Source organism: Mauremys reevesii, linkage group 4, assembly GCF_016161935.1.
Source record: "Mauremys reevesii isolate NIE-2019 linkage group 4, ASM1616193v1, whole genome shotgun sequence".
In the NCBI taxonomy this organism is placed as follows: domain Eukaryota; kingdom Metazoa; phylum Chordata; order Testudines; family Geoemydidae; genus Mauremys; species Mauremys reevesii.
This window is the reverse complement of record NC_052626.1, coordinates 80632194-80659468: the sequence shown is the minus strand read 5'-3', so window position 1 is coordinate 80659468 and position 27275 is coordinate 80632194. Positions and strand designations below refer to the sequence as shown.

Sequence of the window (27275 nt, the reverse complement as noted above, 5' to 3'; positions counted from 1 at the left end):
AGCTAGGTTGTACTTCAGAGGTGGCTACATTTCATTAGCATGTGGAGCAATCCCTGCATGTATAATATATACTATAGTTTGCAAAGTACGTTGGTAACTTTCTGGAAAAAAGGATATATAAATGTAAACTAAATATTACATTAAATATACCAAACTACAGATTTTTTTAGTAATTAATTCACTGTAAGCCATTCTAGCAAAAGAAAATGTCTTCCCATTTTAGTCCTAAAGACTTCCAAAGTATTGTTACAAAAACGTTTAATTTTTAACATGATCTCCATAAATTATCTTGACGTTTTGACATATCAACATTGTCTAAAGTTTGGAGTTCTAAGTGACTGACATTCTTTCTCCATTTAAACTCAGCACTGTTTATTTAGAACCTATTTGAAAAGAGAATCCATTTCGCCATATTTTCAAAAAAGTTCACTCAGCTACATGCACAGTTCCCAAGATAGTGCAAGGTAAACGTGGATGTAAATGACAGGTTGGAACTTTAACATACATTCCTGTCCCTCAGCCCAACTGCATATTTGTAAAGCACAGGACCTGATTCAGCAAGCACTAACTCATATGAGTTACTTAAATATATGCACATAAATGGTTACGGGATTGGATCCTGATTGTGTGTTTTTGTTTAACCATGTGAAATTTTGGCCTTTCCTTAAAGGGTTTTTTAAAAATTAGAAATAGCTTGAAAAAATGAAAAATACAGGCAATTGCTAAGGTTTGCATCGGAACTTCAGTATTTATTGAACTAATTAAAAGATGAGCTCACATGTTAACTAATAGGGCATGGGTTCTTAATTCATGTATATCTCTTGAGCATTTTAAACAAAACAACCTCTGTTATGTTAATCTGACAAAAAGTAATTGCTCATGTGATGATTAATCTCATCCATGTCAGGACTAAGCATATGTAATGGCTGTGATATGAGTTGGAGGTTTCAGTCTAATTCATCGAGGGTGGATGTTCAAAAACACAAATACAATCACTAGCACTTATGCTAATCTTGTTGGTAGTCCTAGCCTGGAGGCCAAGGTTTGTGAAGCGATTAATACTGAATTCCCTCTAGCAGCTGTTAACACCAGGTTCCCATTCATTCATAGGTGAGTGCAGGGCGAGTGGGAGGGGAGAGTTTTTCTTAATGTCCAGGAGGTTCCTGTTGTGTGGAGGAGACAGAGGATTTTGGTTTCTCAACTCCTCAGTCCAGCACTTTTGTAAAGGCACTAGATCAACCATTAATATGTTAGTCTGCCGCACCCCCTGAAAAAAAGATACAGCTCTAACCCCATATAACGCGACCCGATATAACACGAATTCTGATATAACGCGGTAAAACAGCGCTCGGGGGGGGGGAGGGGCTGCGCACTCTGGCAGATCGAAGCAAGTTCAATACAACACGGTTTCACCTATAACGTGGTAAGGTTTTTTGGCTCCCAAGGACAGCGTTATATCAGGGTAGAGGTGTAGTTAAGCCACCAGATTGCTCATCAGCATTGATTAAAAACTGAACACACTTTTTTTTTCCCATCCTAAAATACACAGTAGGTCATTTTTGAAAATAAGATATGTCTTTGCCTTTGGAAACAAGATATTTCTGTAGTGTGATATTTTCCCTGTCAATTAAGAGAATTTTGGAGAACAGCTAAGTTTGTTCCCAGAATAGACATTTCTTGTCAACTAACACAACTAAATTAATGGAAACTAATTGTTCTAAAGTTCATGAATCGCAGTTCTCCTAATTGCTTGCCTCTCCATCCACATCTGCTGGTTTAATTTTATCCTTTGTGCTTTAAATACTAGTGAAGCATTCAGTCATGGGTGGTGGTTGTTTTTTTTTCTATCTCTAATTTTTATTAGGGCATCTTGACTGCTCTTTCCTTTTCCTTTGCCTATATGAGAGTATTCCCAGTAATGTATTAGGCAGTGCTTTTTCCATTAGCATCTCCCTCGTTGTCTGACACTTCAGTATGGAAACAAATATACTGAAGTATCTTCTAGAGGGGACTACGGGTTTTCTCCTTTGTTGTGGAACTAATAGCACACTGTTTCTGAACTGCTCTTTCCTTGTGGTAATAGAAGCCTTGTGCTTTGTGTCTAGAATGTATACATTTTATATAGCGCTTACATGCTGTGATTATGTGTAACCCAATTATTTAATAATTTGTGACAGTATGACTTTCTAAGAGTCTTAAAGACTAATTGACTGAAACACTGGAATATTCAGTCATGAAACTGTGTGGTTTGTAATTTCTGGAGCTACAGTGGTAACCACTACTCATAATATCTGTATTTATTTTTCCTCTTACAGATGATATTAAAGTATCAGTAAATGACTTTATTATCAAAGCAACAGCAGTTACCCTCAAAGTAAGTAAATAATTTACCTTCAATAATATAGTTGTAGAATAAACTTTTTTTGAGGGGGACAAAAGAAGTATTGACAAAGCTTGTTTAGTATTACAGTACAACTGTATTTCTGTGCTTTACCTCTTTTTAGATGAAAGTATTGTGAGCATAGTAATAGTGCTCCATGATCTGCACTGTGTATTGGTTTCTGACATGGAATTTAAGGTGTTGGCATTGACTTAATAAAGCCCTAAATGGCCTATGATTAAGGCTAAGATTTTGTCATGCATATTTTTAGTCTTCTTTTGTATGGCTGGCATAGGGCAGCAATTACAATTTCACCTGAAGTTGATGGAGTCAAATGGCTACATGTCAGCAGTAGCCGAATTTATTGCAGTGATGTGGTGGAAGATGGTGGCCTTCACAGGGCCCACTCTAAGTGAGAAGTCACAAGGAATGCCATCAACTTGGCGACTGAACATCACTCGGTGATCTCCCGGTCATCGGAGCAGTAACTCAACAATAGTTTTAGTAAAAGTCAGAGAGAGGTCACGAGCAATAAAGAAAAATTCACAGAAGCCTGTGACCTGTCTGACTTTTTTACTGAAAATATCCGTGACAAAATGGGCAGCTCTGAGGGCCCCAGCTCGGAGCTCTGGGGGCCCCTACTGCCCATTGGGGCTTAGAGCTCCGGGGTTTCCTGCCCTGCTGCGGATTAGGAGCTCCAGGGTCCCCCTGCGGCAGCTCAGGAACGGTAGTGGTACCCTGCAGCTTCAGCTGCTGCTGGCTGTAGTCATGGAGTTCTCTGGAAGTCACCAATTCCATGACTTCTGCAACCTCTGTGACAAAATCGTAGCCTTACCTATGATGTGTATAACCGAGGAATTGCCTCTCTCCTTATGCCATATTGCTGCAGGTACAGAGACTCTTCTGTGAAATTCAAAGGAGTAGTAGAGCATTCTCTGAGAGACTGATTTGACTTTGAAACTTGCTCCCCTCTTTGGTCCAAAATTGCCCACATCTGACTACTTTAAGGGTACATTGCAAAGCCTATCTTGTTGCCTAAGCATTTGAAAAGAGGAGAATTGGGAGGGTGTTTTTAATGGGGGGGGAAGGAGTAATGTGCGGATTGTTTCCATACTTTATTTGCATATTGCTACAAATAACGGATAGAGGATGCACTTGTTGTAGTTTAGCCATAATGGAGGTGTAGGGGTGTGTGTGTGTGTGTGGATATATATATACACTATTATTTATTTATTTATTTTTGTAGTTTAGTTTATGTTGAGCACCCAATGTAGATGAGCAACTGCTCTTCCTACTGTATAGAAATCAAGTGACTATTTTAGATTAAATGGTGGGGGCCAGGATTTTGGAATTGGAAGAAGTTCTGAGTGGCCATACTGTATAGTACACTGATAACTTTGAAGTTCTAGGGGGCCACAGATTTGTTCCCAACATTAGGATATTGTCTGTTTGCTAAATAGCACATAGCACAGTTTCTATCTACAGCAATTTACTAAAATGGAGTGTTCAGAATGAAAAATGTTCAATTTTTATGTATTCATTTCTTCTATCAATAAAAGAATAAGTTAAATAATAGTATTAATGTTCTAAAACCCTTTTTATATGATATAAAAGTTGCAAAAACTTCTAAGTACAAGTTAATACTTCTAGCAGGTGCAGCCTGCTAACTGGGGGTGTGTCTGCACTGCAGTTTGGAGGTGTGATTCTCAGGGTAGGTAGACAGACATATGTTAGCTCAACACAAGAAAGTGTGCTAAAAATAGCATTGTGGATGTTGCATCTTATGGCAGTGGCAGCTATCGGGCTAGGCATCCATTCCCTGACCCAAGAGATTGAGCGGGCTTGGACTTGGGCGGCTAGCCCAAGTTGCTGCCAGTGCCACAACATCCATACTGCTATTTTTAGTGTGCTAGTTCAAGGTGAACTAGTGCAAGTCTGTCTGCCCATGCTGGGAATCGCATCTCCCTTCTGTAGTACAGATATACTCTTAAAGCAACTATAACAGGTACCTTTCACAGTTGCTTTTTTTTCAATATATTTTACCATATGGTGTAAGGATTATGCATGTTGTTCATTTGTTATTTAAAAGGGGATTTCTGCATTTATTACTACAGAATGATCTACACCAATCAATTTAGGGAATATGATTTTCTGCTCTTAATATCTGAATTTTAGTTGATTAGATTTTGCATTTTTGTTTTGTGTTGATTGTCATTGCTAATCCAGCATTAGGCTCTTCTACTGAAGGATTAGATTGCTGCTGGGCATTAAAAATCAGCAGTAACATGTCATCTTCCAGGTTCTTAAAGAAAATTCAACGATCTCTAATAACTGGATGATGATGGAGAACAGCTTGTTTAGGACATTGTGTATGTGAGCAGTTATAAATGAGTTGGCACATAGGCTTTTACTATTCCAGTTTTGATGCAGTTGATAACCAGAAGACATTTGTGAATTAAAATATGTAAATTGGGGAGGGAAAATTGAATAGAGTATTTTAATGATGTGCTAATTTTGTGTATACATTACATGAAAGCTATTTATTGTTTTGGAAGATATTTAGTAATCATAAGACTATTCACACTCCATTATACTATTGTGATGTTAATAAAAACAACCCACACTCAAATTTGATTTTTAGTAACTTAAAATGTTCAGAAATAATCAAATATATACATAGCATGTCAGATATACGCTCAGTTATTAGCTAGTCAAGACCCCCCCCCAAACATTTAACCATCTCCCACATCCCCAAACATTTTTGTTAATCAAAATAGAATTTTTGACAAAATTGCATTAAAAACTTTGAAATTCAGAAAATTTTGACTACTACTACTTGGTTTAATAGGAGATTTTTACGTTTCCCTGACTGCTAAATGTATTCCTCTTTAAGGATACAAAATAAGAATTAAGATATCGTGATGTATTCTTATCTTCATACACATAAGAAGGTGAGCTGAGAATGTTTAAATGTTTCATGCATATTCTCCTCTTATGCAAATAGCCCAGGAGTACCATCTGTGGGATGACAAGGTAGAGATCTGAATGTTGGATATTCAAAACAGGTTTAAAAAAATCTTGCTTCAAAGTGCCAGCAAGATACAAAGTTTCAGCTTTTCAACTCCAGGATATTTTATTATTTCGGTTTTACAATTGCTAGATTGAGAGTGCTAGTGTTTGAAGCTTCATATAAACCCCCAGGTGTCCCTCTTGCTACCACTTGCCAGTGTATCTCATCCCATGATGATGTTAGACTACCAGGGAGTGAGGAAAGTTCTGTTCCTAGGCCAGTGATTGGATGGGCATTTCTACCGAGACATCTCCCCACTAGGAACTGGACTTTCTAATAACTCATTTTGCACTGGACACAGAACAAGCCTACAGATCATATATGTATGGTCACTTGATCAGGATTACTTAAAACTGGTGACTTAGACATGAAGGGCCAAATACCCCGTTGCCAATTGCCTTAGTTATCCATCTCTTTCTCACGCCCCACGCCCTCCCCCCCCCATGTTTTTTGGGGTCTACCTTGCTGTGCTTGGTAAACTCAAGAGTTAATCGATTAACTTCAACCTGAATCTGTCCCTAGAAATCTGCGTGAGGCTTTTTTGGATAGGAGAACCTAACACCAATAATAGACGTCAGCCTTTTGCAATATACTCAGTTAAAACTCAACCAACTTTTTTGATTAGAGTGGTACCAAAACAAGCAGGGCAAAAGAAGTTAACATTACTATCCTGGTGTATGTTTAGAAGGATCTCTGCATCCCTTTTCCATTTTAATATGTTCACTACCTTCTCATATACAATATAAATACAGTGTGTTGGCTCACCCTACTTCATGGTTGGCAAAAAAACCCTCTGCTTTGTACCTCTTGAATTTCAGACATCCAAAAGGTGATACTTGTGAACACCAAAGGAATTTGGAGCCTGCTGTTAGCATAGCATTAGTTTCCCAATGACCCTGAGTGTTCATAAATATTTCTTGTTGCCCCCCTGCTGCACAATTTCCATCTCTGCAGCATACATTCGCACTTGCTGACAGTGTAGATTTAAATGGATGCTAGCTAATAAAGTAGGTCTATTCTTAGAGTTACATGGCAAGTCTTTTATTATCCCTGTCTTGCTCGTGGCAGTCCTGGTGACAGATGTGACCTGCTCTCAAGCAGCATTCTGTACTGCATTAATTACTTTGGTGAATGCCTGTATATCACTGTGCATTTTAAAGGGGTTTCCTTTTAATAATTGTTGAACCATTATTCCTTTAACAGCTGGCTCTCTTTGTGTTTCTCTTTTCTAGCAAATGCCAGATGTGAATGTGACCTGGGATGGAGAGGGCCCCAGGCAGCTGCAATCCATCGACATCTCTATTGCTGTGGCAACAGACCGAGGTCTCATTACACCAATCATAAAAGATGCTGCTGCCAAGGGAGTGCAGGAAATTTCTGCCTCTGCAAAGGTAGGTCTCAGATGTACAGTAAGCTTAGAAATATCATGGCTGTTTAGCTTCTTGGAGTCATGTGTATGGCATGACCCAGATGAACATGAATGATGATCTTAAAGCAGTTTTAAAATGGTCTTTAAAGCTGCTTTAGTGGTGTTGGAATTTTAAAATTATTATTAATATAGTAAGTCTCTGCCATTCATTCTCTTAGCACTCTTTTTTAAATGCAAATTCTGCAGTGAAATCCCAGCTAAACATGGCTCACTACAGCCTGTGAAATTGTGTGTCTTAATCAAAGTGATAAATTAAAAAACAACAACAAATAAGTAATTTTAGATTTTTTAGTATTTGCAGTATTTTCTCCAGGCGCTAGGTGGGAGTGGTTTGTTTTATTGTAATTATTATATTCCTTGTTCGTGGCTGTGACCATTTGAGCATTCACTGTCGACTCATATTTAGCTTGTGATCCACTGTGATTCCCAGATCCCTTTCCGCAGTACTCCTTCCTAGGCAGTCATTTCCCATTTTGTATGTGTGCAACTGATTGTTCCTTCCTAAGTGGAATACTTTGCATTCGTCCTTATTGAATTTCATCCTGTTTATTTCAGACTATTTCTCCAGTTTGTCCAGATCATTTTGAATTATAAACCTATTCTCCAAGTCACTTGCAACCCCTCCCAGTTTGGTATCGTCCGCAAACTTTATAAGTGTACTCTCTATGCCATTATCTAAATCGTTGATGAAGATATTGAATAGAACCGGACCCAGAACCAATCCCTGTGGGACCCCACTCGTTATGTCTTTCCAGCATGACTGTGAACCACTGATAACTACTCTCTGGAAACGAATTTCCAACCAGTTATAAACCCACTTTATAGTAGCTTCATCTAGTTTGTATTTCCCTAGTTTGTTTATGAGAAGGTCATGCGAGACAGTATCAAAAGCCTTACTGAAGTCAAGATATACCACATCTACTGCTTTTCCCCCCTATCCACAAGGCTTGTTACCCTGTCAAAGGAGGCTATAAGGTTGCTTTGACACCATTTGTTCTTGACAAATCCATGCTGACTGTTCTTTATCACCTTATTTCTTCTAGGTGTTTGCAAATTGATTGCTTAATTATTTGCTCCATTATCTTGCCGGGTATAGAAGTTAAGCTGACTGGTCTGTAATTTCCTAGGTTGTCCTTATTTCCCCTTCTTATAGATGGGCACTATATTTGCCCTTTTCCATTCTTATGGAATGTCTCCCCTCTTCCATGACTTTTCAAAGACGATTGCTAATGGCTCAGATATCTCCTCAGTCTGCTCCTTGAGTATTCTAGGATGCATTTCATCAGGCCCTGGTGATTTGAAGGCATCTAACTTGTCTAAATAATTTTTTACTTGTTCTGTCCCTATTTTAAACTCTGATCCTTCCTCATTTTCACTGGCATTCACTATGTTAGACGTCCAATCTTCTTGGTGAAAACGGAAACAAAGAAGTCATTAAGCACCTTTGCCATTTTCACATTTTCTGTTATTGTCTCCCCCCCCCCCAATTGAGTAACAGTCCTACTCTGTCCTTGGTCTTCCTCTTGCTTCTAATGTATTTGTAGAATGTTTTCTTGTTCTCTTTTATGTCCCTAGCTAGTTTTGTGTCTTGGTTTTTCTAATTTTGTCCCTACATACTTGTGGTGTTTGTTTTATATTCATCCTTTGTAATTTGACTGAGTTTCCACTTTCTGTAGGACTCTTTTTTGAGTTTTAGATCATTGAAGATCTCCTGGTTAAGCCAAGGTGGTCTCTTGCTATACTTCCTATCTTTCCTACACAGTGGGATAGTTTTCTCTTGTGCCCTTAATAATGTCTCTTTGAACAACTGCCAGCTGTCTTCAGTTGTTTTTCCCTTAGACTTACTTCCCATGGGATTTTACCTACCAGCTCCCTGAGTTTGCTAAAGTCTGCCTTCTTGAAATCCATTGTCTTTATTGTGCCGTTCTTCCTCCTACTATTCCTTAGAATCATGAACTCTACCATTTCATGATCACCTTCACCCAAGTTGCCTTCCACTTTCAAATTCTCAACCAGGTCCTCCCTATTTGTCAAAATCAAATCTAGAACAGCCTCCCCCCTTAGTAGCTTTCTCCACCTTCTGAAGTAAAAAAATGTCTCCAATACATTTCATGAACTTGTTGGATAATCTGTGCCCTGCTGTGTTATTTTCCCAACAGATGTCTGGGTAGTTGAAGGCCCCCATCATCACCAAGTCCTGTGTTTGGATGATGTTGTTAGCTGTTTAAAAAAAGCCTCATCCACCTCTTCTTCCTGGTTTGGTGGTCTGTAGTAGACCCCTACCATGACATCACCCTTGGTTTTTTTACCCCTTTTATCCTTACCCAGAGACATTCAACAAGTCTGTCTCCTATTTCTATCTCAGTCCAAGTGAATACATTTTTAATATATAAGGCAACACCTCCCTTTTTTCCCTGCTTGTCCTTCCTGAGCAAGCTGTATCCTTCTATACCATTATTCCAGTCATACATATTATCCCACCAAGTCTCTGTGACGCCAACTATATCATAGTTGTGTTTATTTACTAGCATTTCGAGTTCTCCCTGCTTATTCCCCATACTTCTCACATTAGTATACAGACATCTAAGATACTGATTTGATTTCTGCCCCCAGTTCTGTCTTGTCTTTCCCTTATTTCTGCTATAACAGCCCATGCTCCCCCCAGATTCCAACCCTTCTCCCAGATCTCTATGTTTTTGACTTATCTGTGGGCTTTGGTCACCTGTCCCCATCAAGCCTAGTTTTAAGCCCTCCTCACTAGGTTAGGTGCTGTGGCAAATATGCTCTTCCCCTTCCTTGATAGGTGGCCCCATCTATGTTTAGGTCCTTCTTCCTGGAACAGCATCCCATGGTCAAGGAAGCCGAAGCCCTCCTGGTGACACCATCCTCGCAGCCAGACATTCACCTCCAGGATGCATCTGCCGAGGCCCCTACCCTTGACTGGAAGGACTGAAGAGAACACCACCTGTGTTCCCAACTCCCTCACCTTATTCCCAGAGCCCTGTAGTTACTTCTGATCTGCTGAGGGTCATACCTTGCAGTGGACTTCAGAATGTTCATTTTGATGTGTTGTCAAGACCACCCCCCCCCCCACAAATATAATAATTGCTAAAGCTACGATTTAGTCACGGGTATTTTTAGTAAAAGTCATGGCCAGTAAACAAAAAGTCACAGCCAGTGAACTGTCCATGACTTTTACTAAAAATACACCTAACTAAATCGTAGGTGCTGGGGAAGAAGGGGTGCTCCGGGTTGCTGGTGCTTGGCGGGCGGGCGTGTGTGTGTGTGCTCCAGCGGTCCCTGCTGCTCGGGGGTGGGGGTGGTACTCCGGTGGTTGCTGCTGCTCCTGTTTTGTTCCTAGGGGACCTTAGCTTTTAATTTTAGTGGACAAAACCCATTAGAAAAGTTCATAAAACTATTTGTTCCACTTGACAGTAACACATTAGGTCAACTTCTATATGAGGAAACCATGCTGAAATGAGTGTCGGTCTGCATTTGTCATTCTTCTCTTGTGAGTGAAGGTAGAGTTGTTGCATGATAAACCTTCACCTTAAATTATGAAAATAAGATGCTTTATAGCTAGAGACACAATGCGGGGAAAGTGATAACTTTTTATTGGACCAACTTCTCTTGGCTAAAATGACAAGCTTTCGAGCTTACATAGAACTCTTCTTCAGGTCTGAGAAAAGTACTCAGAATATCACAGCTAACTAGAAGGTGGAACAGATAAGGAGTTATCACATTTCTCAGACCTGAAGAAGAGCTTCGTGTGGCTTGAAAGCTTCTCTTTCTCATCAACAGAAGTTGGTCCAATAAACAATATCACTTTACCCACTTTGTCTCTCTGAGATCCTGGGACTAGCACAGCTACAACAACATTGCAGATATACCTCATAGTTGTGACAAGTTAATTTAAATCCTGTCTCAAATTGTAATTATGACTTTATCATAAATTGCCTTGGGCAGATCTCATTATTATCAATGGAAGTAAGGCCTTATATCAGAGGTCCAGCATCAGATTCAGTGGCACTTGTGATCATAAAAATACTTTATGCTTATATAGTGTTTTACAGTTTACAGATTAATGTTTGTACATATTCTGAAAGTGATTAAAAACAGCTATATCACAAGGGAGTTGTGAGGATTAGTTCATTAATATTTATGAAGTGCACATGATTCTTTGCTAGAAGGTGCTTAAAAGTAAAAAGTAGTAAAGCAAGTAAGCAGAATAAGTATTACGCACACTGTAATATGGAGAAGCTGAAGCACAAATGTAAGTGAATTCCCCAAATTGACATGTACTGGGAGGAGGGCCTAAGGCAGCTGGCCTCTCATGGTATCTGAGCTTGTGGACCAGGCTCTGACTACCATGACTGTCCTACAGGAGTCACCCCTTTAGAGAAGACTGACAGCAGAAGCAACATCAAGGCAGACAAAAGCAGATAAGAAAGTAGGAAATATGTCTGCACATTTTTGATTTCTTAGTAGAAAAGCAGACTGATGTTTTGCACTGCATGCAAAGTTCCAATTCATAAAGTAAGAAACATCTAGGCGCATCACCACTTATGGAGAAGGATAGAGGGAGCTTGATACTATTGCAGATTTTTTGTAGGCAAACAGGTGACTATGAAAGAGGAGTTTGGCAGAAAAGCAGTGCTACATACAAGGTACCCCTTTGTAATTTAATGAAATCATTTATATCTGCTAATATGCTGCTCTTTGCTCTGGATGATCTAACTCTCCATTTCTACCTCGAAGCTAATCTAAAATCTACCTTCTTACAGTACAAGTACCAGAACATTTTAATTGAATTTACTGAAATTTTGTTTTGTTTCTGAACAAATTACACACAGCTTTTCCTTTTCATCCTTTGAATTTTTCAAAGCAAACCTCCAAAAAACTGAGTGAAACTTCTTTGGGCCACATTCTGATGGCTTGACACTGAATTGTACCTCACTCCTTGAGCAGTCCCTTCAGTGTCAGTAAGAATATTAGAGTCTGGTCCTTTTCTCTCTTTCTCCAAGTTGGTACTGAAACATTTCTAGCCTATTGTAAGACATTTCTTGGTTCACACTGGCCATTATAATATGAGTTTTTGAAATATAAAGTTGCCCTCTGTAACTTGCCCTTTTTTAATAACAAAAAATAACATTTTCTCCATGGGAAAAAATAAGAGCCTGAAAAAGGAAAGGAAAATGGATTTATAACAAAGGTTATTTATTCAGTTGTCTAATGTTGCATTTTGAACTGTGGCAACCTGTAAACTTATCGTTTATGAACTCATTAAAACTCCAAACTATTATAATAAGTAAAAACATTTATGGAGCTGTTTAGCTTTTGAATCCTTTCCCTCATATCTGTGAAGTCCCTTAAAGATGGGCGTAACCCATTAAAAGATGTTTTGTAGTTAGCCTTTGTTAATAGAATGCACTACATGCTAATCACAAGCATTCACAAATTTCAGAGGGGCAGCCATGTTAGTCTGTATCAGCAAAAGCAACAAGGAGTCCTTGTGGCACCTTAGAGACTAACAAATGTATTTGGGCATAAGCTCTCATGGGCTAGAACTCACTTCATCAGATGCATGGAGTGGAAAATACAGGAGCAGGTATAAATACATGAAAAGATGTGAATTGCCTTACGAAGTGCGAGGTTAGTCTAAGGAGATAATTCAATTGACAGCAAGATACCAAGGGAGGAAAAATAACTTTTGAAGTGGTTATGAGGGTGGCCCATTTCAGACAGTTGACAAGAAGGTGTAAGTAACAGTAGGGGAAAATTAGTATTAGGGAAATTAGGTTTAGGTTTTGTAATGACCCAACCACTTCCAGTCTTTATTCAGGCCTAATCTGATGATGTCCAGTTTGCAAATTAATTCCAGTTCTGCAGTTTCACATTGAAGTTTTTTTTGTGGAAGAATTGCCACTTTTAGGTCTGTTATTGAGTGACCAGGAGGTTGAAGTGTTCTCCTACTGGTTTTTGAATGTTATGATTCCTGATGTCAGATTCGTGTCCATTTATTCTTTTGTGTAGAGACTGTCCGGTTTGGCCAATGTACATGGCAGATGGGCATTGCTGCCACATGATGGCATATATCACATTGGTAGATGTGCAGATGAATGAGCCCCTGATGGTGTTGCTGATGTGGTTAGGTCCTATGATGGTATCCTTGAATAGATATGGGGACAGAGTTGGCACTAGGGTTTGTTGCAGGGTTTGGTTCTGGGGTTGGTGTTTTTGTTGTTTGGTGTGTAGTTGCTGGTGAGTATTTGCTTCAGGTTGGGGGGCTGTCTGTAAGTGATGACTGGCCTGCCTCCCAAGGTCTATGAAAGTGAGGGCTCGTCCTCCAGGATAGGTTGTAGATCCTTGATGTGCTGGAGAAGCTTTTGCTGGGGGCTGTAGCTGATGGCCAGTGGTGTTCTGTTACTTTCCTTGTTGGACCTGTCCTGTGAGTAGGTGAATTCTGGGTATCTGTCTGGCTCTGTCAATGTGTTTCTTCACTTCCCCAGGTGGGTATTTTAGTTTTAAGAATGTTTGATAGAGATCCGGTAGGTATTTGTCTCTGTCTGAGGGATCGGAGCAAATACGGTTGCATCTTAGAGCTTGGCTGTAGACATCGTGTGATGTGGTCTGGATGAAAGCTGGAGGCATGTAGGTAAGTATAGTGGTCAGTAGGTTTTTGGTATAGGGTGGTGTTTATGTGACCATCACTTATTAGCACTGTAGTGTCTAGGAAGTGGACCTCTTGTGTGGACTGGTCCAGGCTGAGGTTTATGGTGGGGTGGAAATTGTTGAAGTATTGGTGGAATTCCTCAAGGGCCTCCTTCCCATGGGTCCAGATGATGAAGATGTCATCAGTGTAGCGCAAGTAGAGTAGGAGCGTAAGGGGATGAGAGCTGAGGAAGTGTTGTTCTAAGTCAGCCATAAAAATGTTGACATACTGTGGGGCCATGCGGGTACCCATAGCAGTCCCACTGACTTGAAGGTATAAATTGTCTCCAAATCTGAAATAGTTGTGGGTGAGGATAAAGTCACAAACTTCAGCCACCAGGTTTGCCGTGATAGTATCATGCTGCTATTCCTGATGGCTTGTAGTCCATCTTTGTGTGGAATCTTCGTGTAGAGAGCGTCTACACCCATAGTGGCTAGGATGGTGTTTTCTGGAAGATCACCAAAGGATTGTAGTTTCCTCAGGAAGTCAGTGGTGTCTCGAAGATAGCTGGGAGTGCTGGTAGCGTAGGGCCTGAGGAGGGAGTCTACATAGCCAGATAATCCTGCTGTCAGGGTGCCAATGCCTGAGATGATGGGGCGTCCAGGATTCCCAGGTTTATGGATTTTGGGTAGCATTCACAAAAGACTTTCCTGCCCCTCATGTGTAGTGCAACATGCAATACCTTACTGAGTGTTCTTGTAAACTTTTTTTATAAATAGTGTTTTCTTATTTAGTGTCGTTATGGTAGTTTATTTCTAAATTTCATTTTGTGATCAATTTAATGGCTTAACTGTTATCACTTCTCAGAGAGAAATTCTGTCTCAGAAGTACTTTCCAAAAAAAACAAATACTTAATAATCTAAGAGGACTGGCTGGTGCAAAGGACTAATGACAAAATATGTGTTTATCCTTTAGGTCACTGGTTGAAATCTAGCTGAAGTCACTCATGACTAAACAAGACTGTTTGGTAGCATGTGTGAAATGAGTTGATGATTCTCAGAGAGACATGGTGGGTGAAGTAACATCTTTTATTGGTCCAACTTCTGTTGGTGAAAGAGACAAACTTTTGAGCTACTCAGAGTTCTTCTTTAGGTCTAGGAAGAGAAGAAGAGTTCTGTGTCGCTTGAAAGTTTTTCTCTTTTACCCACAGAAGTTGGACCAATAAAAGGTTACCTCACTCACCTTGTCTGTCTAATATCGTGGCAATAACATGGCTACAACAACGCTGCAATCAACAATTAATGAGTTGGATTCATTTTCTAGTGGGCAGGTGACTCCGTCACCAAAAAAAAAATCACTGTATCTGGCAATAATCTCCCCCATATCTCCTTATATTCTCTTTCTTGATCTCCCACTAGAAAGACTGAAGATTGGATGGTCATAGAGACTAAATCACCCTCTTACCTCTATTGTTGGCTAATTCAACAACGTCACGGTCAGAGTTATGGTACAGTGGCAGCAGAGCATGAGGAAATTTGAACCACCACTGTACCTGTTCTGTGCATAGTGAACTTTACTTCTCCAAGGCTGTCGATACAGTATTGTTCACATACACAAAATTCACTTGGTGAGGAGGGGGAGCACTTGAATAATCATACCTACGCTGCCTTCAAACATAAATATATATAGGCTGTCTCATACGAATGTGCCGTGTACCAGTTGCAGCCTCCATACTATACTGAACATGCAAATACAAGTAATACAGAAAAGTATGGTATTGCTTAATGAATTTAAAAACTTCACTGAACTTGATTTTTGCATGTCATTGGTGGGATTATATGTTATTGGTGGGATTATATTCAGATTTTATTACATGCACTATAGAATTTTAGTTTGCAAGAGGGGAAACAATATCACCTAATATTTCCTTTCATAACAAGACTTTATATATCACTTTTCCCCATAAATAGCTAAGACCTTTATAAAAATGGGTGGTGTTATTCCCATTTCAGCACTAAAGAACATTATTACTCTTCATTACTCATATGCCAGGAACATCCACAATATGCTAGGCAGGGCCGGCTCCAGGCACCAGCTCAGCAAGCAGGTGCTTGGGGTGGCCAAGGGGAAGGGGTAGCACATCGGGCTCTTTGGCAGCAATTCAGCGGCGGGTCCCTCGGTCCCTCTCGGAGGGAAAGACCTGCCGCCGAATTGCCGCTGAAGAAGAAAGTGGCGCGGTGGATCAGGCACCGATCGCGATTGCAGTTTTTTTTTCCCCCACTCTTTAGGGCAGCAAAAACCCTGGAACCAGCCCTGATGCTAGGCATTGTCAACAGACACACAAAGATTCAATTCTTGCACTCAGAGTGGTAATCTGGGATTTAGGGAAAAGGATACAATCAAAATTTACACCATTATTTATTTATATATGTATTTATATAAAATAAGGAATATCCGCTATTCCTTATTTCCCTTCAATCTGTCCTTTTTTGTTTATTACCATTTGTAACATACAAAGTCTGTTACCTTGGATACCTTTTCACAAAATGGAAATAATTCAGTTAAAACCCAGAAGCTAATCCTCCACAAAACTCCACTCCGACACAAAAAGCTTTGTATCATTATCACTTATTGGTGGGTTTCTTTTCTGAGGACTTTATAGAAACCTGGTGTCCTGAGGAGCGATTTGAAGGTGTTATGGATCACTTAAGGAAAGGGAGGTGAAGTGCCTTGCCCAAGGCCTCTCAGCAGAGAGGACGAGAACCCATGCCTCTGCCCTAAACATTAGGTCATCCTGCCTTACCTAGGATGTTCTTCGTGACTTTATTTACATTTTATGTTTAACAGGAAAAGTCTTTCAGCTTATTTCCCATGACTTTTGCAGTTAAAGTAAATGTCTGGACCTTTTTCTTACAAATAAATCCCACATATATTGTTATCAGAACACTTTATAAAGGGAGCAATGTAGTTTGAATGCTTTTTTTTTTCCATCAATTTAACTAAGCCTAAATATTCCTTCATATCTTATGAAACCTGTGGGAAACCTATCATTTGTTTGTTGCCTACAGCCTGGAAAAAGTATACAGACTGCATTCCTTTCACTCATATTCTTGATATCTTAGTGCAGGTCTGAGCCCATCTCTCTCTGATTTTTCAGAAAAAAGCAACTGTTTCCAAAATTACAATCAGAGGGAGATGGGCTCAGACCTGCGCTAGGATTTTGAGAATATGGATGAAGGCACTGCAGTCTGTATACATTTTTCCTTTCTGAAGGCGACAAAGCAAATTAATTTACATAAAAATACAACTAATTAAAACAATTAAGATAAAGAATAAAGGCAATACTTAGAGGAGGGCAATAGAGGTGGGGAGGGAAGAAGTTGGTAGAGAAGAGGTGTTGAGAGCATGCACTGAAGTTTTTTCCTGGGTATTTCTGTTACCGTATTCAATTCTTTCCATGGTGACCAAGCTTACAATGTGTATGCTCCAGTATTCAGTTGTTGGTCGCTGTTTGGCTTTTCACTTTTTGTAGTACTAGTCTTTTAATAATTATTAGTACTCTGCTAAGCCAAAGTTTTTCAGACTTATTCAGCTTCCAATGAACATCCATTAGGTTTAAAATTACTTGTTTAGTTTGCAACACCGTTTTGATAGGAAATAATTAATTCTGCAATTAAGTTCTGCTCAAAACATATGGATATAGGAGCATTCCCAAAACATATGGGTTAAGTTAGCACCTGCTGAACCACAGAGCCAACATTTTTCTGACTTAATCCCTCTGTGACTCAGCTCCCCATCTATAAAAAGCAGGTAATATCCCCCTCCTCATCTCTCAGGGGTGTTGTGAGGATAGATTAATGTTTGCAAAGCGCTCAGATACTGTTGTGATGAACGCCATAGACAAGCCCATTTGAAAACTAATAATTCTGCCTTTAGAGCAGGGTATGGATTGTGTGCATCAAATAAGGCCATGGGCAACACGCTGAATAATGAGGAGAAAACAAAATATTGAATAGCTGCTCATTGAAGTGAGCACTGTCCATCCAGTATACTGAATGAAATAGGGCTCCGATGGGGAAAACATAGTATGTGATCATGTAATTAAAGACTGTATAGTAATGTGTATGCAGAAGGGGGCTAAATTAAGGCATTTTCTAACTTTTGAGTGCTTGACATTGCAATGTTAATATTCTTTTTGTGTATTTTGTGTGTGTACTTCCCTAGGTTTTTAAGAAAGCAAACAAGAAAAAACCCCAACAAATTTAATTATCTGGCATCATATTGACCCACATGGTTCGTCAGCAGGTGTCGATCTCTCACACAGACCTCTGCTACTGAACTAACAGAGTAACTGGTAGAAGTAATAGGTTATCATCCTGTGTGTGGACCAGCCTTACAGGAGGATGGGACACTTTGCCAGTAGGTTTCTCAGATATTTGCTTATAGCAGAAGAATGGTGAGATGTTGGAATCGTGGGTTCCATTCCAGGCTCTGGAGGAGGGTGTGCTCTAGTGGGTACAGACTCTTCTGCCTGTTTTGCCTACACTTGATCCCTTCTGCTCTGTCCTCTCCAACCTGCCCCGGTTCCAGTCCTGTCTTATCCACATCCCTGGGTCCTCAGCCCAGTTCTACTCTCCTTGCCTATCCAGCCCCAATCTCTCCTCAGGAGTCTCATCCAAGTCTCATTCTCTTTGTCTGTCCAGTCCTAGTCTCCACATCCAGGCTCTCTGTCAGAGTCTCAATCTTTCTTTTGAATGTCAGCCAGTGCCAGTTACCCCCTTCCAGCTCCTCATCCAATCTCTCTGGCTACCAGTCCTAGTCGTCTTCCCCAGGCATCTCATCCAAAATGTCTCACCCCTCACATCTTACAAATTGCAGCAGCTAATCATTTTCAATGTCATATTTAAATGGCAAAACTATCTGCCTCAAATATTTGTGTAGACCAAAAAAGCATATAGGGAATTTTACTAATGCTGTGCAATACTCAGTGTGTGCTGTCTTACTCAGATACAAGGTGATGAAATAACTTGGTCTGGGATTTTATTTTCTATCTTCACTTTCTTAGGATCTCGCAAAGAAAGCAAGAGATGGAAAACTGTTACCTGAAGAATACCAAGGAGGATCTTTTAGGTAATTTTTTTTTTTTTTTTTTTTTACCAATTTAATAGATACAATATGAGCTTAGAACTACGACTGGCTCTCAGGTATTCAGATGTGCATTAACACATCATCTTATAAAATCAGCCAATGTATCTGTGAAAGCAAATTAAGTGATTTTGAAAAAAGATGCAGCAATTTACACCTGCAAATTAGCAAGGATAATCTAGGCCTGAAATTCCTATATCAAGAGAAGAACCCTCACAATTTTCATACAGGTTCATCTTGATACAGCCAAGTCTGTTGAGAGTCAAAAAAGGGTTTTGGCTTTTTATTTTGCGTGTATGTCCATCTGCAGGAGATTGTTTGTTTATTATATTTAGTAGTTAGGAAAAGAGTCAAATATTTACTTTATAGTGTAAAAAAATAAAAATACCTTTCTATTGCAAAGGCACGACTACTGCAGTGTAAACCAATGTACTCTCACCTCATTTAACCCAGCCTTGCAGAAAAAGGTCTCCAGCCAAACAAAAGCTGCTGGGAAATAACCCTCCTTAGGGTATGGCTACACTGGCGATTTGCAGCGCTGGAAAGCCTCTACCAGTGCTGCAATTAGTAAGTGGCCACACCTGCAGGGCACTTCCAGCGCTGCAACTCCCTGGCTGCAGCGCTGGCCGTACACCTCACTCGGCATGGGGAATAAGGATTCCAGCGCTGGTGCTGCAGCGCTGGTCATCAAGTGTGGCCACACACCAGCGCTGTGATTGGTCTCCAGGGTATAAGGTGTATCCCAGAATGCTTTTATAAATTACTCTCTTTGTTTTGTTATGCAGCCTCTCTTTGTTTTGTTGTGAACGAGCTCCAATCGGAGCTCCGTTGCCGCTTATCTAAAAAACAAACAGAGCTCCTGTTTGCTGTGATCATCTGTACCTGGCTGTAAACAATCAGATGAGAGGCAGACAGGGAGAGTGAATGAAACAGCGGGGAGTTGTGTTGGCTGCAGGCTGTTTGCAATTAAGAGTTAAGACTAAGGGGTTGGAAACATGTTCTGATTTTTCAAGTCAGGAAGCTAAACACACAGTGTTGGCTCCAAAAATCCCCTCTCTCTCTCCCCCCGCTCCCTGTCACACCAGACCCCACCCCACCCCCCTCTTTTGAAAAGCACATTGCGGCCACTTGAATGCTGGGATAGCTGCCCATAATGCATCACTCCCAACAGCGCTGCTAATGCTGCAAATGTGGCCACACACCAGCGCTGGTAGCTGTGAGTGTGGCCACACACCAGCACTGCTCCTACACAGCTGGATGACCAGCGCTGCAAACTACCAGCGCTGCAAACCGTAAGTGTAGCCATACCCTTAGTCCACTCTGATCTTTGAGATGTAAATTTCAAAACTTAAATGGGACAATTTACATGTATTTAGCAGTCCTCCCCCCCCCTTTTTTTTTAATTTACAAGAAGAAACGAAATGGTTTGTGCTAAATAAAATGTTAATATTTAAATGTAAGGCAATACAGAAGTTAAGTTTCTAACAAATTTTATATTGGCTTCTTTGAACATATGCTGACTCAGTTTTTTGTGGTTTAATGTGTATCTTAATATATTACATTTATGAGAAACATAACACTGTTAAACAGAGAGTGGCTAACGTTGCCGTGGAAACCTGAACTTCATGACTTTTTAAGTGATTAAGTGTGATTTTTTTTTTAACTGTGCAGAATTATGGTATTAACACAAATCTTTGCATTTACAATGGATAATTGGTGACTATAAAAATGTCCTGGGATGCACTAGTAATAAAGCTCTTTTACAGAGAGAGATTTGTTAATATGGGTAGTGTAATTGGCCTACACCAGCCTTGAGCACAGAACTATTTATTTTGCGCGGTGTTTTCAGGCTGAAGCAGTTGTCAAAAGAAAATATCTCCTAGATGATCATAAGCATTTCGGCAGAAAAGCTAATGGGAATCCAGCAGTGCAGAGATGGATGTCCTCATTAACAGAAATGGCTTTAGCGAGGGGAGAAGAAAAAAACCACCACCTCATTGGTTTCAAAAGAAGGATGATAAATTGAAAAATAAATGGAGGCATTGGGATAGATCCTTCCTGTAGCTAGTCATAAAAGGTAACTCCATCCTGGGGTGGTATAGAGTCACCGTAATGGCTTGTATGCCACCTCCAGTGAGTGACATAGGGGCATGCCCTTGGGAAACAGAGTAGGGCTGGGGTTTACCTGTGCCCCAGTAATACCCAGCTGCTGTACTGGTAACGTTGCCATTATCAGCAGCCTTTGTAAATTGAAGCACCCCTGAGTTACATCTGGGGGCCAGCCTGGCACACACCTGGCCCGGGATCAGGTGAGGTGCAAAGGTGGCTTAAAGCTTGCACACTCCTCAGCAGTTGTGTGTACTCATCATCTGAAAACAAGGTTTAGGACCTATAGATTCTATATATGGGCATTGAGGCACAATAACTAGTCCCCTTCCTCCCTGCCCTCTGCCTCTTTCAACTTTGCTCTCTTTTCTTTATACGTTTGTAAAATATTAGACTGTAGGTATTTTGTGAATCATTAGAACTTAGCTATGGTACAGGAGCTGAATTCAAATACTAGATATAGTTTTGCATCATATCTTTTATGCACTTCCCTGCATCAGGCAACACCTTACCCAGCAGATAGGATTCATTTATAGGAGACAGCAGGCAGAGATTTGGCTGCTGCCATCCCATTGGGTTCATTCCAGGATGAGGGTCACTGTACATTGAAATCAGACTCCCATTGTTAGAGGCTGCAGTTGTGATGTGCTGAATGGGCCTTTTCAAAGATGCCTGGAACTACGCCTCCTGTTCAGCCCATACCGCTCATTTTTTGGGCAGCGCTAATCTGCCTGCAAATTCCCTTAGTAGTGACTTTTCCACAGCTGGGTGTATCTCGGTTGTGTGACAATGCCATGATATCTTCCTGTAACACAGAAAATATGTACATGAACTTTTCCCCCTTCCTTTAGCATTTCCAATCTGGGCATGTTTGGCATCAGTGGCTTCATTGCTGTCATAAACCCTCCTCAAGCCTGCATCCTAGCTGTGGGACGAGCTCGACCTGAACTCAAGATTGTGGAAGATGAAGAAGGGAACGAGAAACTTCTGCAACATCAGCTTATGACAGTGACACTGTCAAGCGACAGTCGGATGGTAGACGACAAACTGGCTTCAGTGTTTCTGGAGACCTTGAAAGCAAACCTAGAGAATCCGATACGACTTGCCTTATGTTAAACTGATCAGGGATTGGCTCCTGCTTTGGCAAAATATGGAACAAGGTTACAAACTGTTCCCCTCTCCTCCCCCACTGCCCCAGAGAAATAACGAATACTAAGCATGGGGGGGACAATTAAAATATTTAATTTATTTTAATTAACTGGAAAGACTCTTCAGATCCATCTTTTTGATCATTTCCAGCTCTCAAGTTTTATACTGTAAAACTGAAATACTTTAAAGAAATATTAAAATAGAACTAATGCATTAAAGTTCTTTCACTGCTTAATAGCAACTACACCAAATTTAAACATATATGTTACTGTTTAGCTAGAGAAGTTTAGAAAACCTTGGGAAATTTGAGTGAGAAACGTGAAATGAAAAAGAGAATGAGGCAATGCTTTGTTTAAGGACTAAACTAGCTTTCACAGTGAGGAAAGCAAGTAGCATGACTGAGTAAGATGGCCCTATAAATCCCTATCATCATTAAGAGAATCAAACCAGCTATCGGTTCAAGCAATATATTTTAGCTATTTAATATGTGAAGAGGGTTCCAGCCAAAATCTTCTGTTAGAGTTGGGTGATATAAACTGTGAGAGCTCTGAGATTTTTTATGAGGATTTTGCTAGGGGTTCTACTTGACGCTAGATAAGTTACTTTGGTTGGTGACACATGGCCCTATATAAGTTACTTTGGTTTGGTTCATGTCACAAGCTCAACCATTCTTGATCTTTTACTTTACTATGAGCTTTTCCAGATGAAAATAACAGAGGGTGGAAAAATTCTAGTGCACAAAAACCAAATTACATAATGGATGTAAATGGAAAAACTCAAATAAAATAAAATATTAAATAGCCTATTAGCATCTAAAGCTGGATTTGAAAATGCACTTAGCATTAGATTAATTAAAAACACATTTAAAGTGTGTGTGGATATGCACTTCAGCATTTTAAGTTCTCTACTTAATGTAGTGTCCCACAAAGGAGACAAATTTAATAAATGTGTCAGTAAGAGTTTTGTCATTTACTTCAATAGAGCCAGGATTTCACCCCAGATATTTTTCTCATTACAAACTTTAAATCTGCAATAAATTGTGAAAGTGATACTTTCCTTTTTAACCCAATACATTATTACAATAGTAATGAGTTCGATTACATTTAAATATCAAAATCTAATTGGTGTGTCCTTGTTTAACTATTGTAAATTGCAATAGTGCTTTTGCAATTGTTCCATGGTATGTTATCTGATAGGTAACTGAAAATTGAAGTGTGTTTTGCAGACTGACTATCTTGATGATCTTTCTGTCACACAGTGGTACCAACTTCTTCATCAGACCTGAGTGGCAAAGGTCAGATTTTGCATACTGAACATTTGCTCAATAAATCCCTTCTTTGAATGGAAGGAATGAATGTATCATTACAAAGTGCATATCATAAGTAGATGGATACTGAATTGTAATTCAGTTTGAGTAGCCTTTTATTTGGAATCCCTATTATGATAGTTTACTGTATATATCATATGGAAACAATGGGAATTTCCAATGAAATAATTCCATTGAGGGGATCTGATGACAACATAAGCCACTAGTGCCCCATTCAAGTCCTGGAGTCTGTCACCATTAGAGCCACCGTATTTTGTTGTATATAATTCACTGCACCAATTTGTTCTTTAAGATCCAAACTTCTTAAGTATTTATTTACTCACCAAGTTGTTGCAATACTTACAATAGTAAGTGTATGTCTAAAACTTATGTCAATGTTCAGGTTGGAGTTTTCACAAAACTAGTTTGCTTCTTTAACTGATGTGTGTGAATGATAACGACATGAGAAATTCATAAGCCATCAATCTGACGTATTTCTGATTACTTACTGTGGCAAATTGCCGGCACTATTATGATGGGTCTCGTGCTTTCTCTTCTTTGGGAGGGGGGTTCAGGGCACCATTTCTTGCCCCTAAATTGGAATATTAATTGCCCCACTAGTGTCCTAGAGGAGGGGAGTGGAGAGGGAGGAACCTGGGCCCGCCCTCTACTCCAGGTCCCAGCCCAGGGGCCCTGAGGATAGTGGTGAACCACTTGAACTGACGGTTCCTTCCCCTGGGCTACTTCCCTCTCCTGCCCTTCAGCGTGTGGGGGGCTTCCTGCCCTCCCTCTGCACAAGCCAGGTGCCCCTTACCTAGGGTCTAGGACTTCTTAGCCCACCGCAGCACTTCTCCAAACTGTCCTCTGCTCCAACACCAATTCCTCTCTGCTCCAACTCCTTCAAACTGTTCTCTGCTGCAACACCAATCCTTTCTGCTCCAAGTCTCACACTGTCTGACTGAAGCAGGGGGGTTTTATCATGTGACTGGCTTCAGGTGCTCTAATTGGCTTCAGGTGCTCTAGTTAATCTATAGCAAACTTTCTTCCCCTTACAGGGAATAAGGCTCCTTTCTAACCCTCTCCTGCTGCCCTCTGGCCATTCTGTATCACATTACATAGGGTTTACTATGCTATTATTCATATACCCTTTTTGTATTGGCAGGATTTTGTTCTTGATAACTGAGATTTTCAAACTTGTATGCTTTTTAGGTTTTTAATTTTTAGACACCTAGACACATATGGTCTGATTTTTTTCAGAGGTGATGAGCAGCCCCAGGTCCCATTGAAGACAAAACATCTACATATATATAGTGCCATTGGTAATAATGAAGTTTAATAGGTTCTAATGTGTTTAGATAGCTAAATCTAGTCTGCCTAGTAAAATTCCCCTTATGTTTTTAAATCTGGTATCTATTCTTCATTTTCTGCCCTAAAGGGAAAGTGGGGTTCATGTGTACTCAACAGTTATATGTTCCACCCCACAGGAGGCCACAGTGGGCAAAGTGATTCCTACTTAAAATGTGTGCAGTCAGCATAGTTTGCACATTGCTTTGGGAGCCACTGGAAGGTGCTGTTGTATATAAACATATAATCATAATGTTGACTGCACATGGGGCACATTATATAACAAATTCCTCTATGCTGCTTGTACAAACAGATGCAGTGCAATTTTTTTCATGCTAATGTGAGATTTTTTTTTTGAACTGTGCTTCTATCATAGCCATGCAGATTAACTTCAGCGTGTGACCTGTAGCTAACCCCTTCACAGCATGCAGAATGGTTATTTGTAAGTATCCCAACATTGTCACTGGATTGAAACATAGTTGGTGAGGCATGATTTGTGCTTCCCATCCAACTGAAGAAAGTCTGAACAAGTGAAAATGTCTTGTGGTTTCAACCTAGTCCCAAGGAGATGAGTGTCCATATTACAGAGTAACCACACCATTTGGCACAGCAAATGACTGCTACAAGAGAAATGGAACAGCAAAAGTGGAGCTATTTAGGATTAAAATATACAGAAAATATTTCATTCTGGAAAACTTAGGTTTAAAAGTATTGTGGATAAGATGTTTCAGAAGTGTCTTAATGGTTAAATATGAAACAGTTTTACTTTAAATAAAAAGCTTCAAAAGTATCAAATACCTCATGCATTGTTCTTTGTGAATTTACCATTGTCAATATCTTTGGCGTGTCTAAGCAAGAGACTCATGAAGAAGTGATCCAATTTCCTAGAAAGGAGGAGTCAGAAATTGAAGATAGAGATCTATGAACAGTGTACTAATATTTTCTGCTGGGAACATGCTTCCTGGGAACAGGGATATGCTTGAATGTTGGGGTGGGAGAGAGTTCTATATAGCTTTACTTTGAAAAGAGAAATTGAGAAAATATATTTTGCTTCAAATGCATCCTGTGCTTGACAGCATGTCAGAAACAGTATGTACCCTCCCTATACTAATTAATCCCTAATTATGTTATCAGTGTAGATTACTTTCTGAGCTCTTTTTTAATCTGTCATCTCTGGAAGCATCCCAGATGTGACTCTCTAAAACAACGTAGGTACTGCAAAGTGATTGGATAACACTGAACCTCTTGTCTCATGTGTTGATTTATTCCTACACATAATACAGTAGAACTTTTTTACATCCCACTAATGACAAGTCCTATTGAATATTACAAAATTTAGCAATTTAGCAGGCAAGCCAAAAATTTGATGAAAAGGCTTCTGTATCAACACTGCCTTTGTGGACATGGACCCGTGTATTTTGTGTGTACATTGTTGTAGTGGATAAAAATTGCAGTGTATTAGGTAGAGACAGGAATGTATGTGGTATATTAATGAGAGGAATAGTTTATATAATTCTGAACCATTGGAGCAAAGTGTCCTACAGGCCTTTGTCTCAATATGAAGTAGTCAGTGCAATAGATGAGGGAAAGTATGGAAATGGGTGTCTCAAGGGATTGATAATCTGATACAAAGCCTTACTTTGCTCAATTGTTTGTTGGTTTGAAACTGACTCATGTTGTTATTGAGAGAGAATTACTATCTGGTGGCTGCATGGTGACCTGGGGGAAATGAATTGATGGCTTCAGGTCAGATGCCCAGAATGCAAAACACACCAATACAACTGAGCCCATGCGGACAGTCTCGGTGAAGCAGTAAAGGACTGAGTAGAGAGAAATTCCCTCCTCACCCCCACATGTTATCCAGAAATGGGCCACGATGGGGAGCAATGTGTGGGAAGCTTGCATAGCTGCTCCCTTTGCTGTAGCTGTTCTATGAACGAGGACCTTGCTCTCCAGGACTGACAATCCAGCATCTTTCACAAGTACGATATTCACCAACCTTCAGAGAGATTGAAGAGTTCCATTGGACTAGATATGACTTAGTGTATGTCTACACTACGAAATTAGGTCAGTTTTTTAGAAGTCAGTTTTTTAGAAATCGATTGTATACAGTCGTTTGTGTGTGTCCCCACTAAGCGCATTAAGTCGTCAGAGTGCATCCACAATATCGAAGCTAGCATCAATTCTTGGAGCGTTGCACTGTGAGTAGCTATCTCGCAGTCTCCGCCACCCATTGGAATTCTGGGTTGAGCTCTCAATGCCTGATGGGGCAAAAACATTGTTGCGGGTGGTTTTGGGTACATATTGTCAGGCCCCCGTCCCTCCCTCTCTCCCTCCCTCTGTGAAAGCAATGGCAAACAATCATTTCTCGCCTTTTTTCTGGGTTACCCATGCAGACGACATACCACAGCAAGCATGAAGCCCGCTCAGCTCACTGTCACCATACGTCTCCTTGGTGCTGCTGGCAGACGTGGTGCTGCATTGCTACACAGCAGCAGCTTCTTGCCTTCACGGCAGCAGATGGTGCAGTATGACTGCTAGTCGTCGTTATCGTCTCCTGGGTGCTCCTGGCCGACCTCGGTGAGGTAAGCCGGGGCACCTGGGCAGACATGGGTGCTCCTGGCACACCTCAGTGAGGTCAGTCAGAGGTGCCTGGACATAAATGGGAGTGACTCCAGGTCATTCTCTTTAAGT

At 40.2% G+C, this 27275-nt stretch overlaps 1 protein-coding gene across 2 annotated transcripts in view; it reads left to right on the top strand.

Moving 5' to 3' along the window:
* The window catches only part of PDHX (pyruvate dehydrogenase complex component X), a 91188-nt gene extending 65856 nt beyond the window's left edge, over positions 1-25332 (top strand). The window contains exons 8-12 of one of the 2 annotated variants that reach the window (XR_005598385.1): positions 2316-2374; positions 6683-6841; positions 18597-18661; positions 21634-23225; positions 24958-25332. Coding sequence is in view for 1 of the 2 variants with exons in the window: in XM_039538410.1 (XP_039394344.1) it covers positions 2316-2374; positions 6683-6841; positions 18597-18661; positions 21634-21898 (548 nt within the window). In the remaining variant the exon portion in view is untranslated. Of the gene's footprint in view, positions 1-2315; positions 2375-6682; positions 6842-18596; positions 18662-21633; positions 23279-24957 lie in introns of those variants that run through there. The other variant, XM_039538410.1, reaches the window with a different exon arrangement.
* The last annotated feature ends 1943 nt before the right edge of the window (positions 25333-27275 follow it).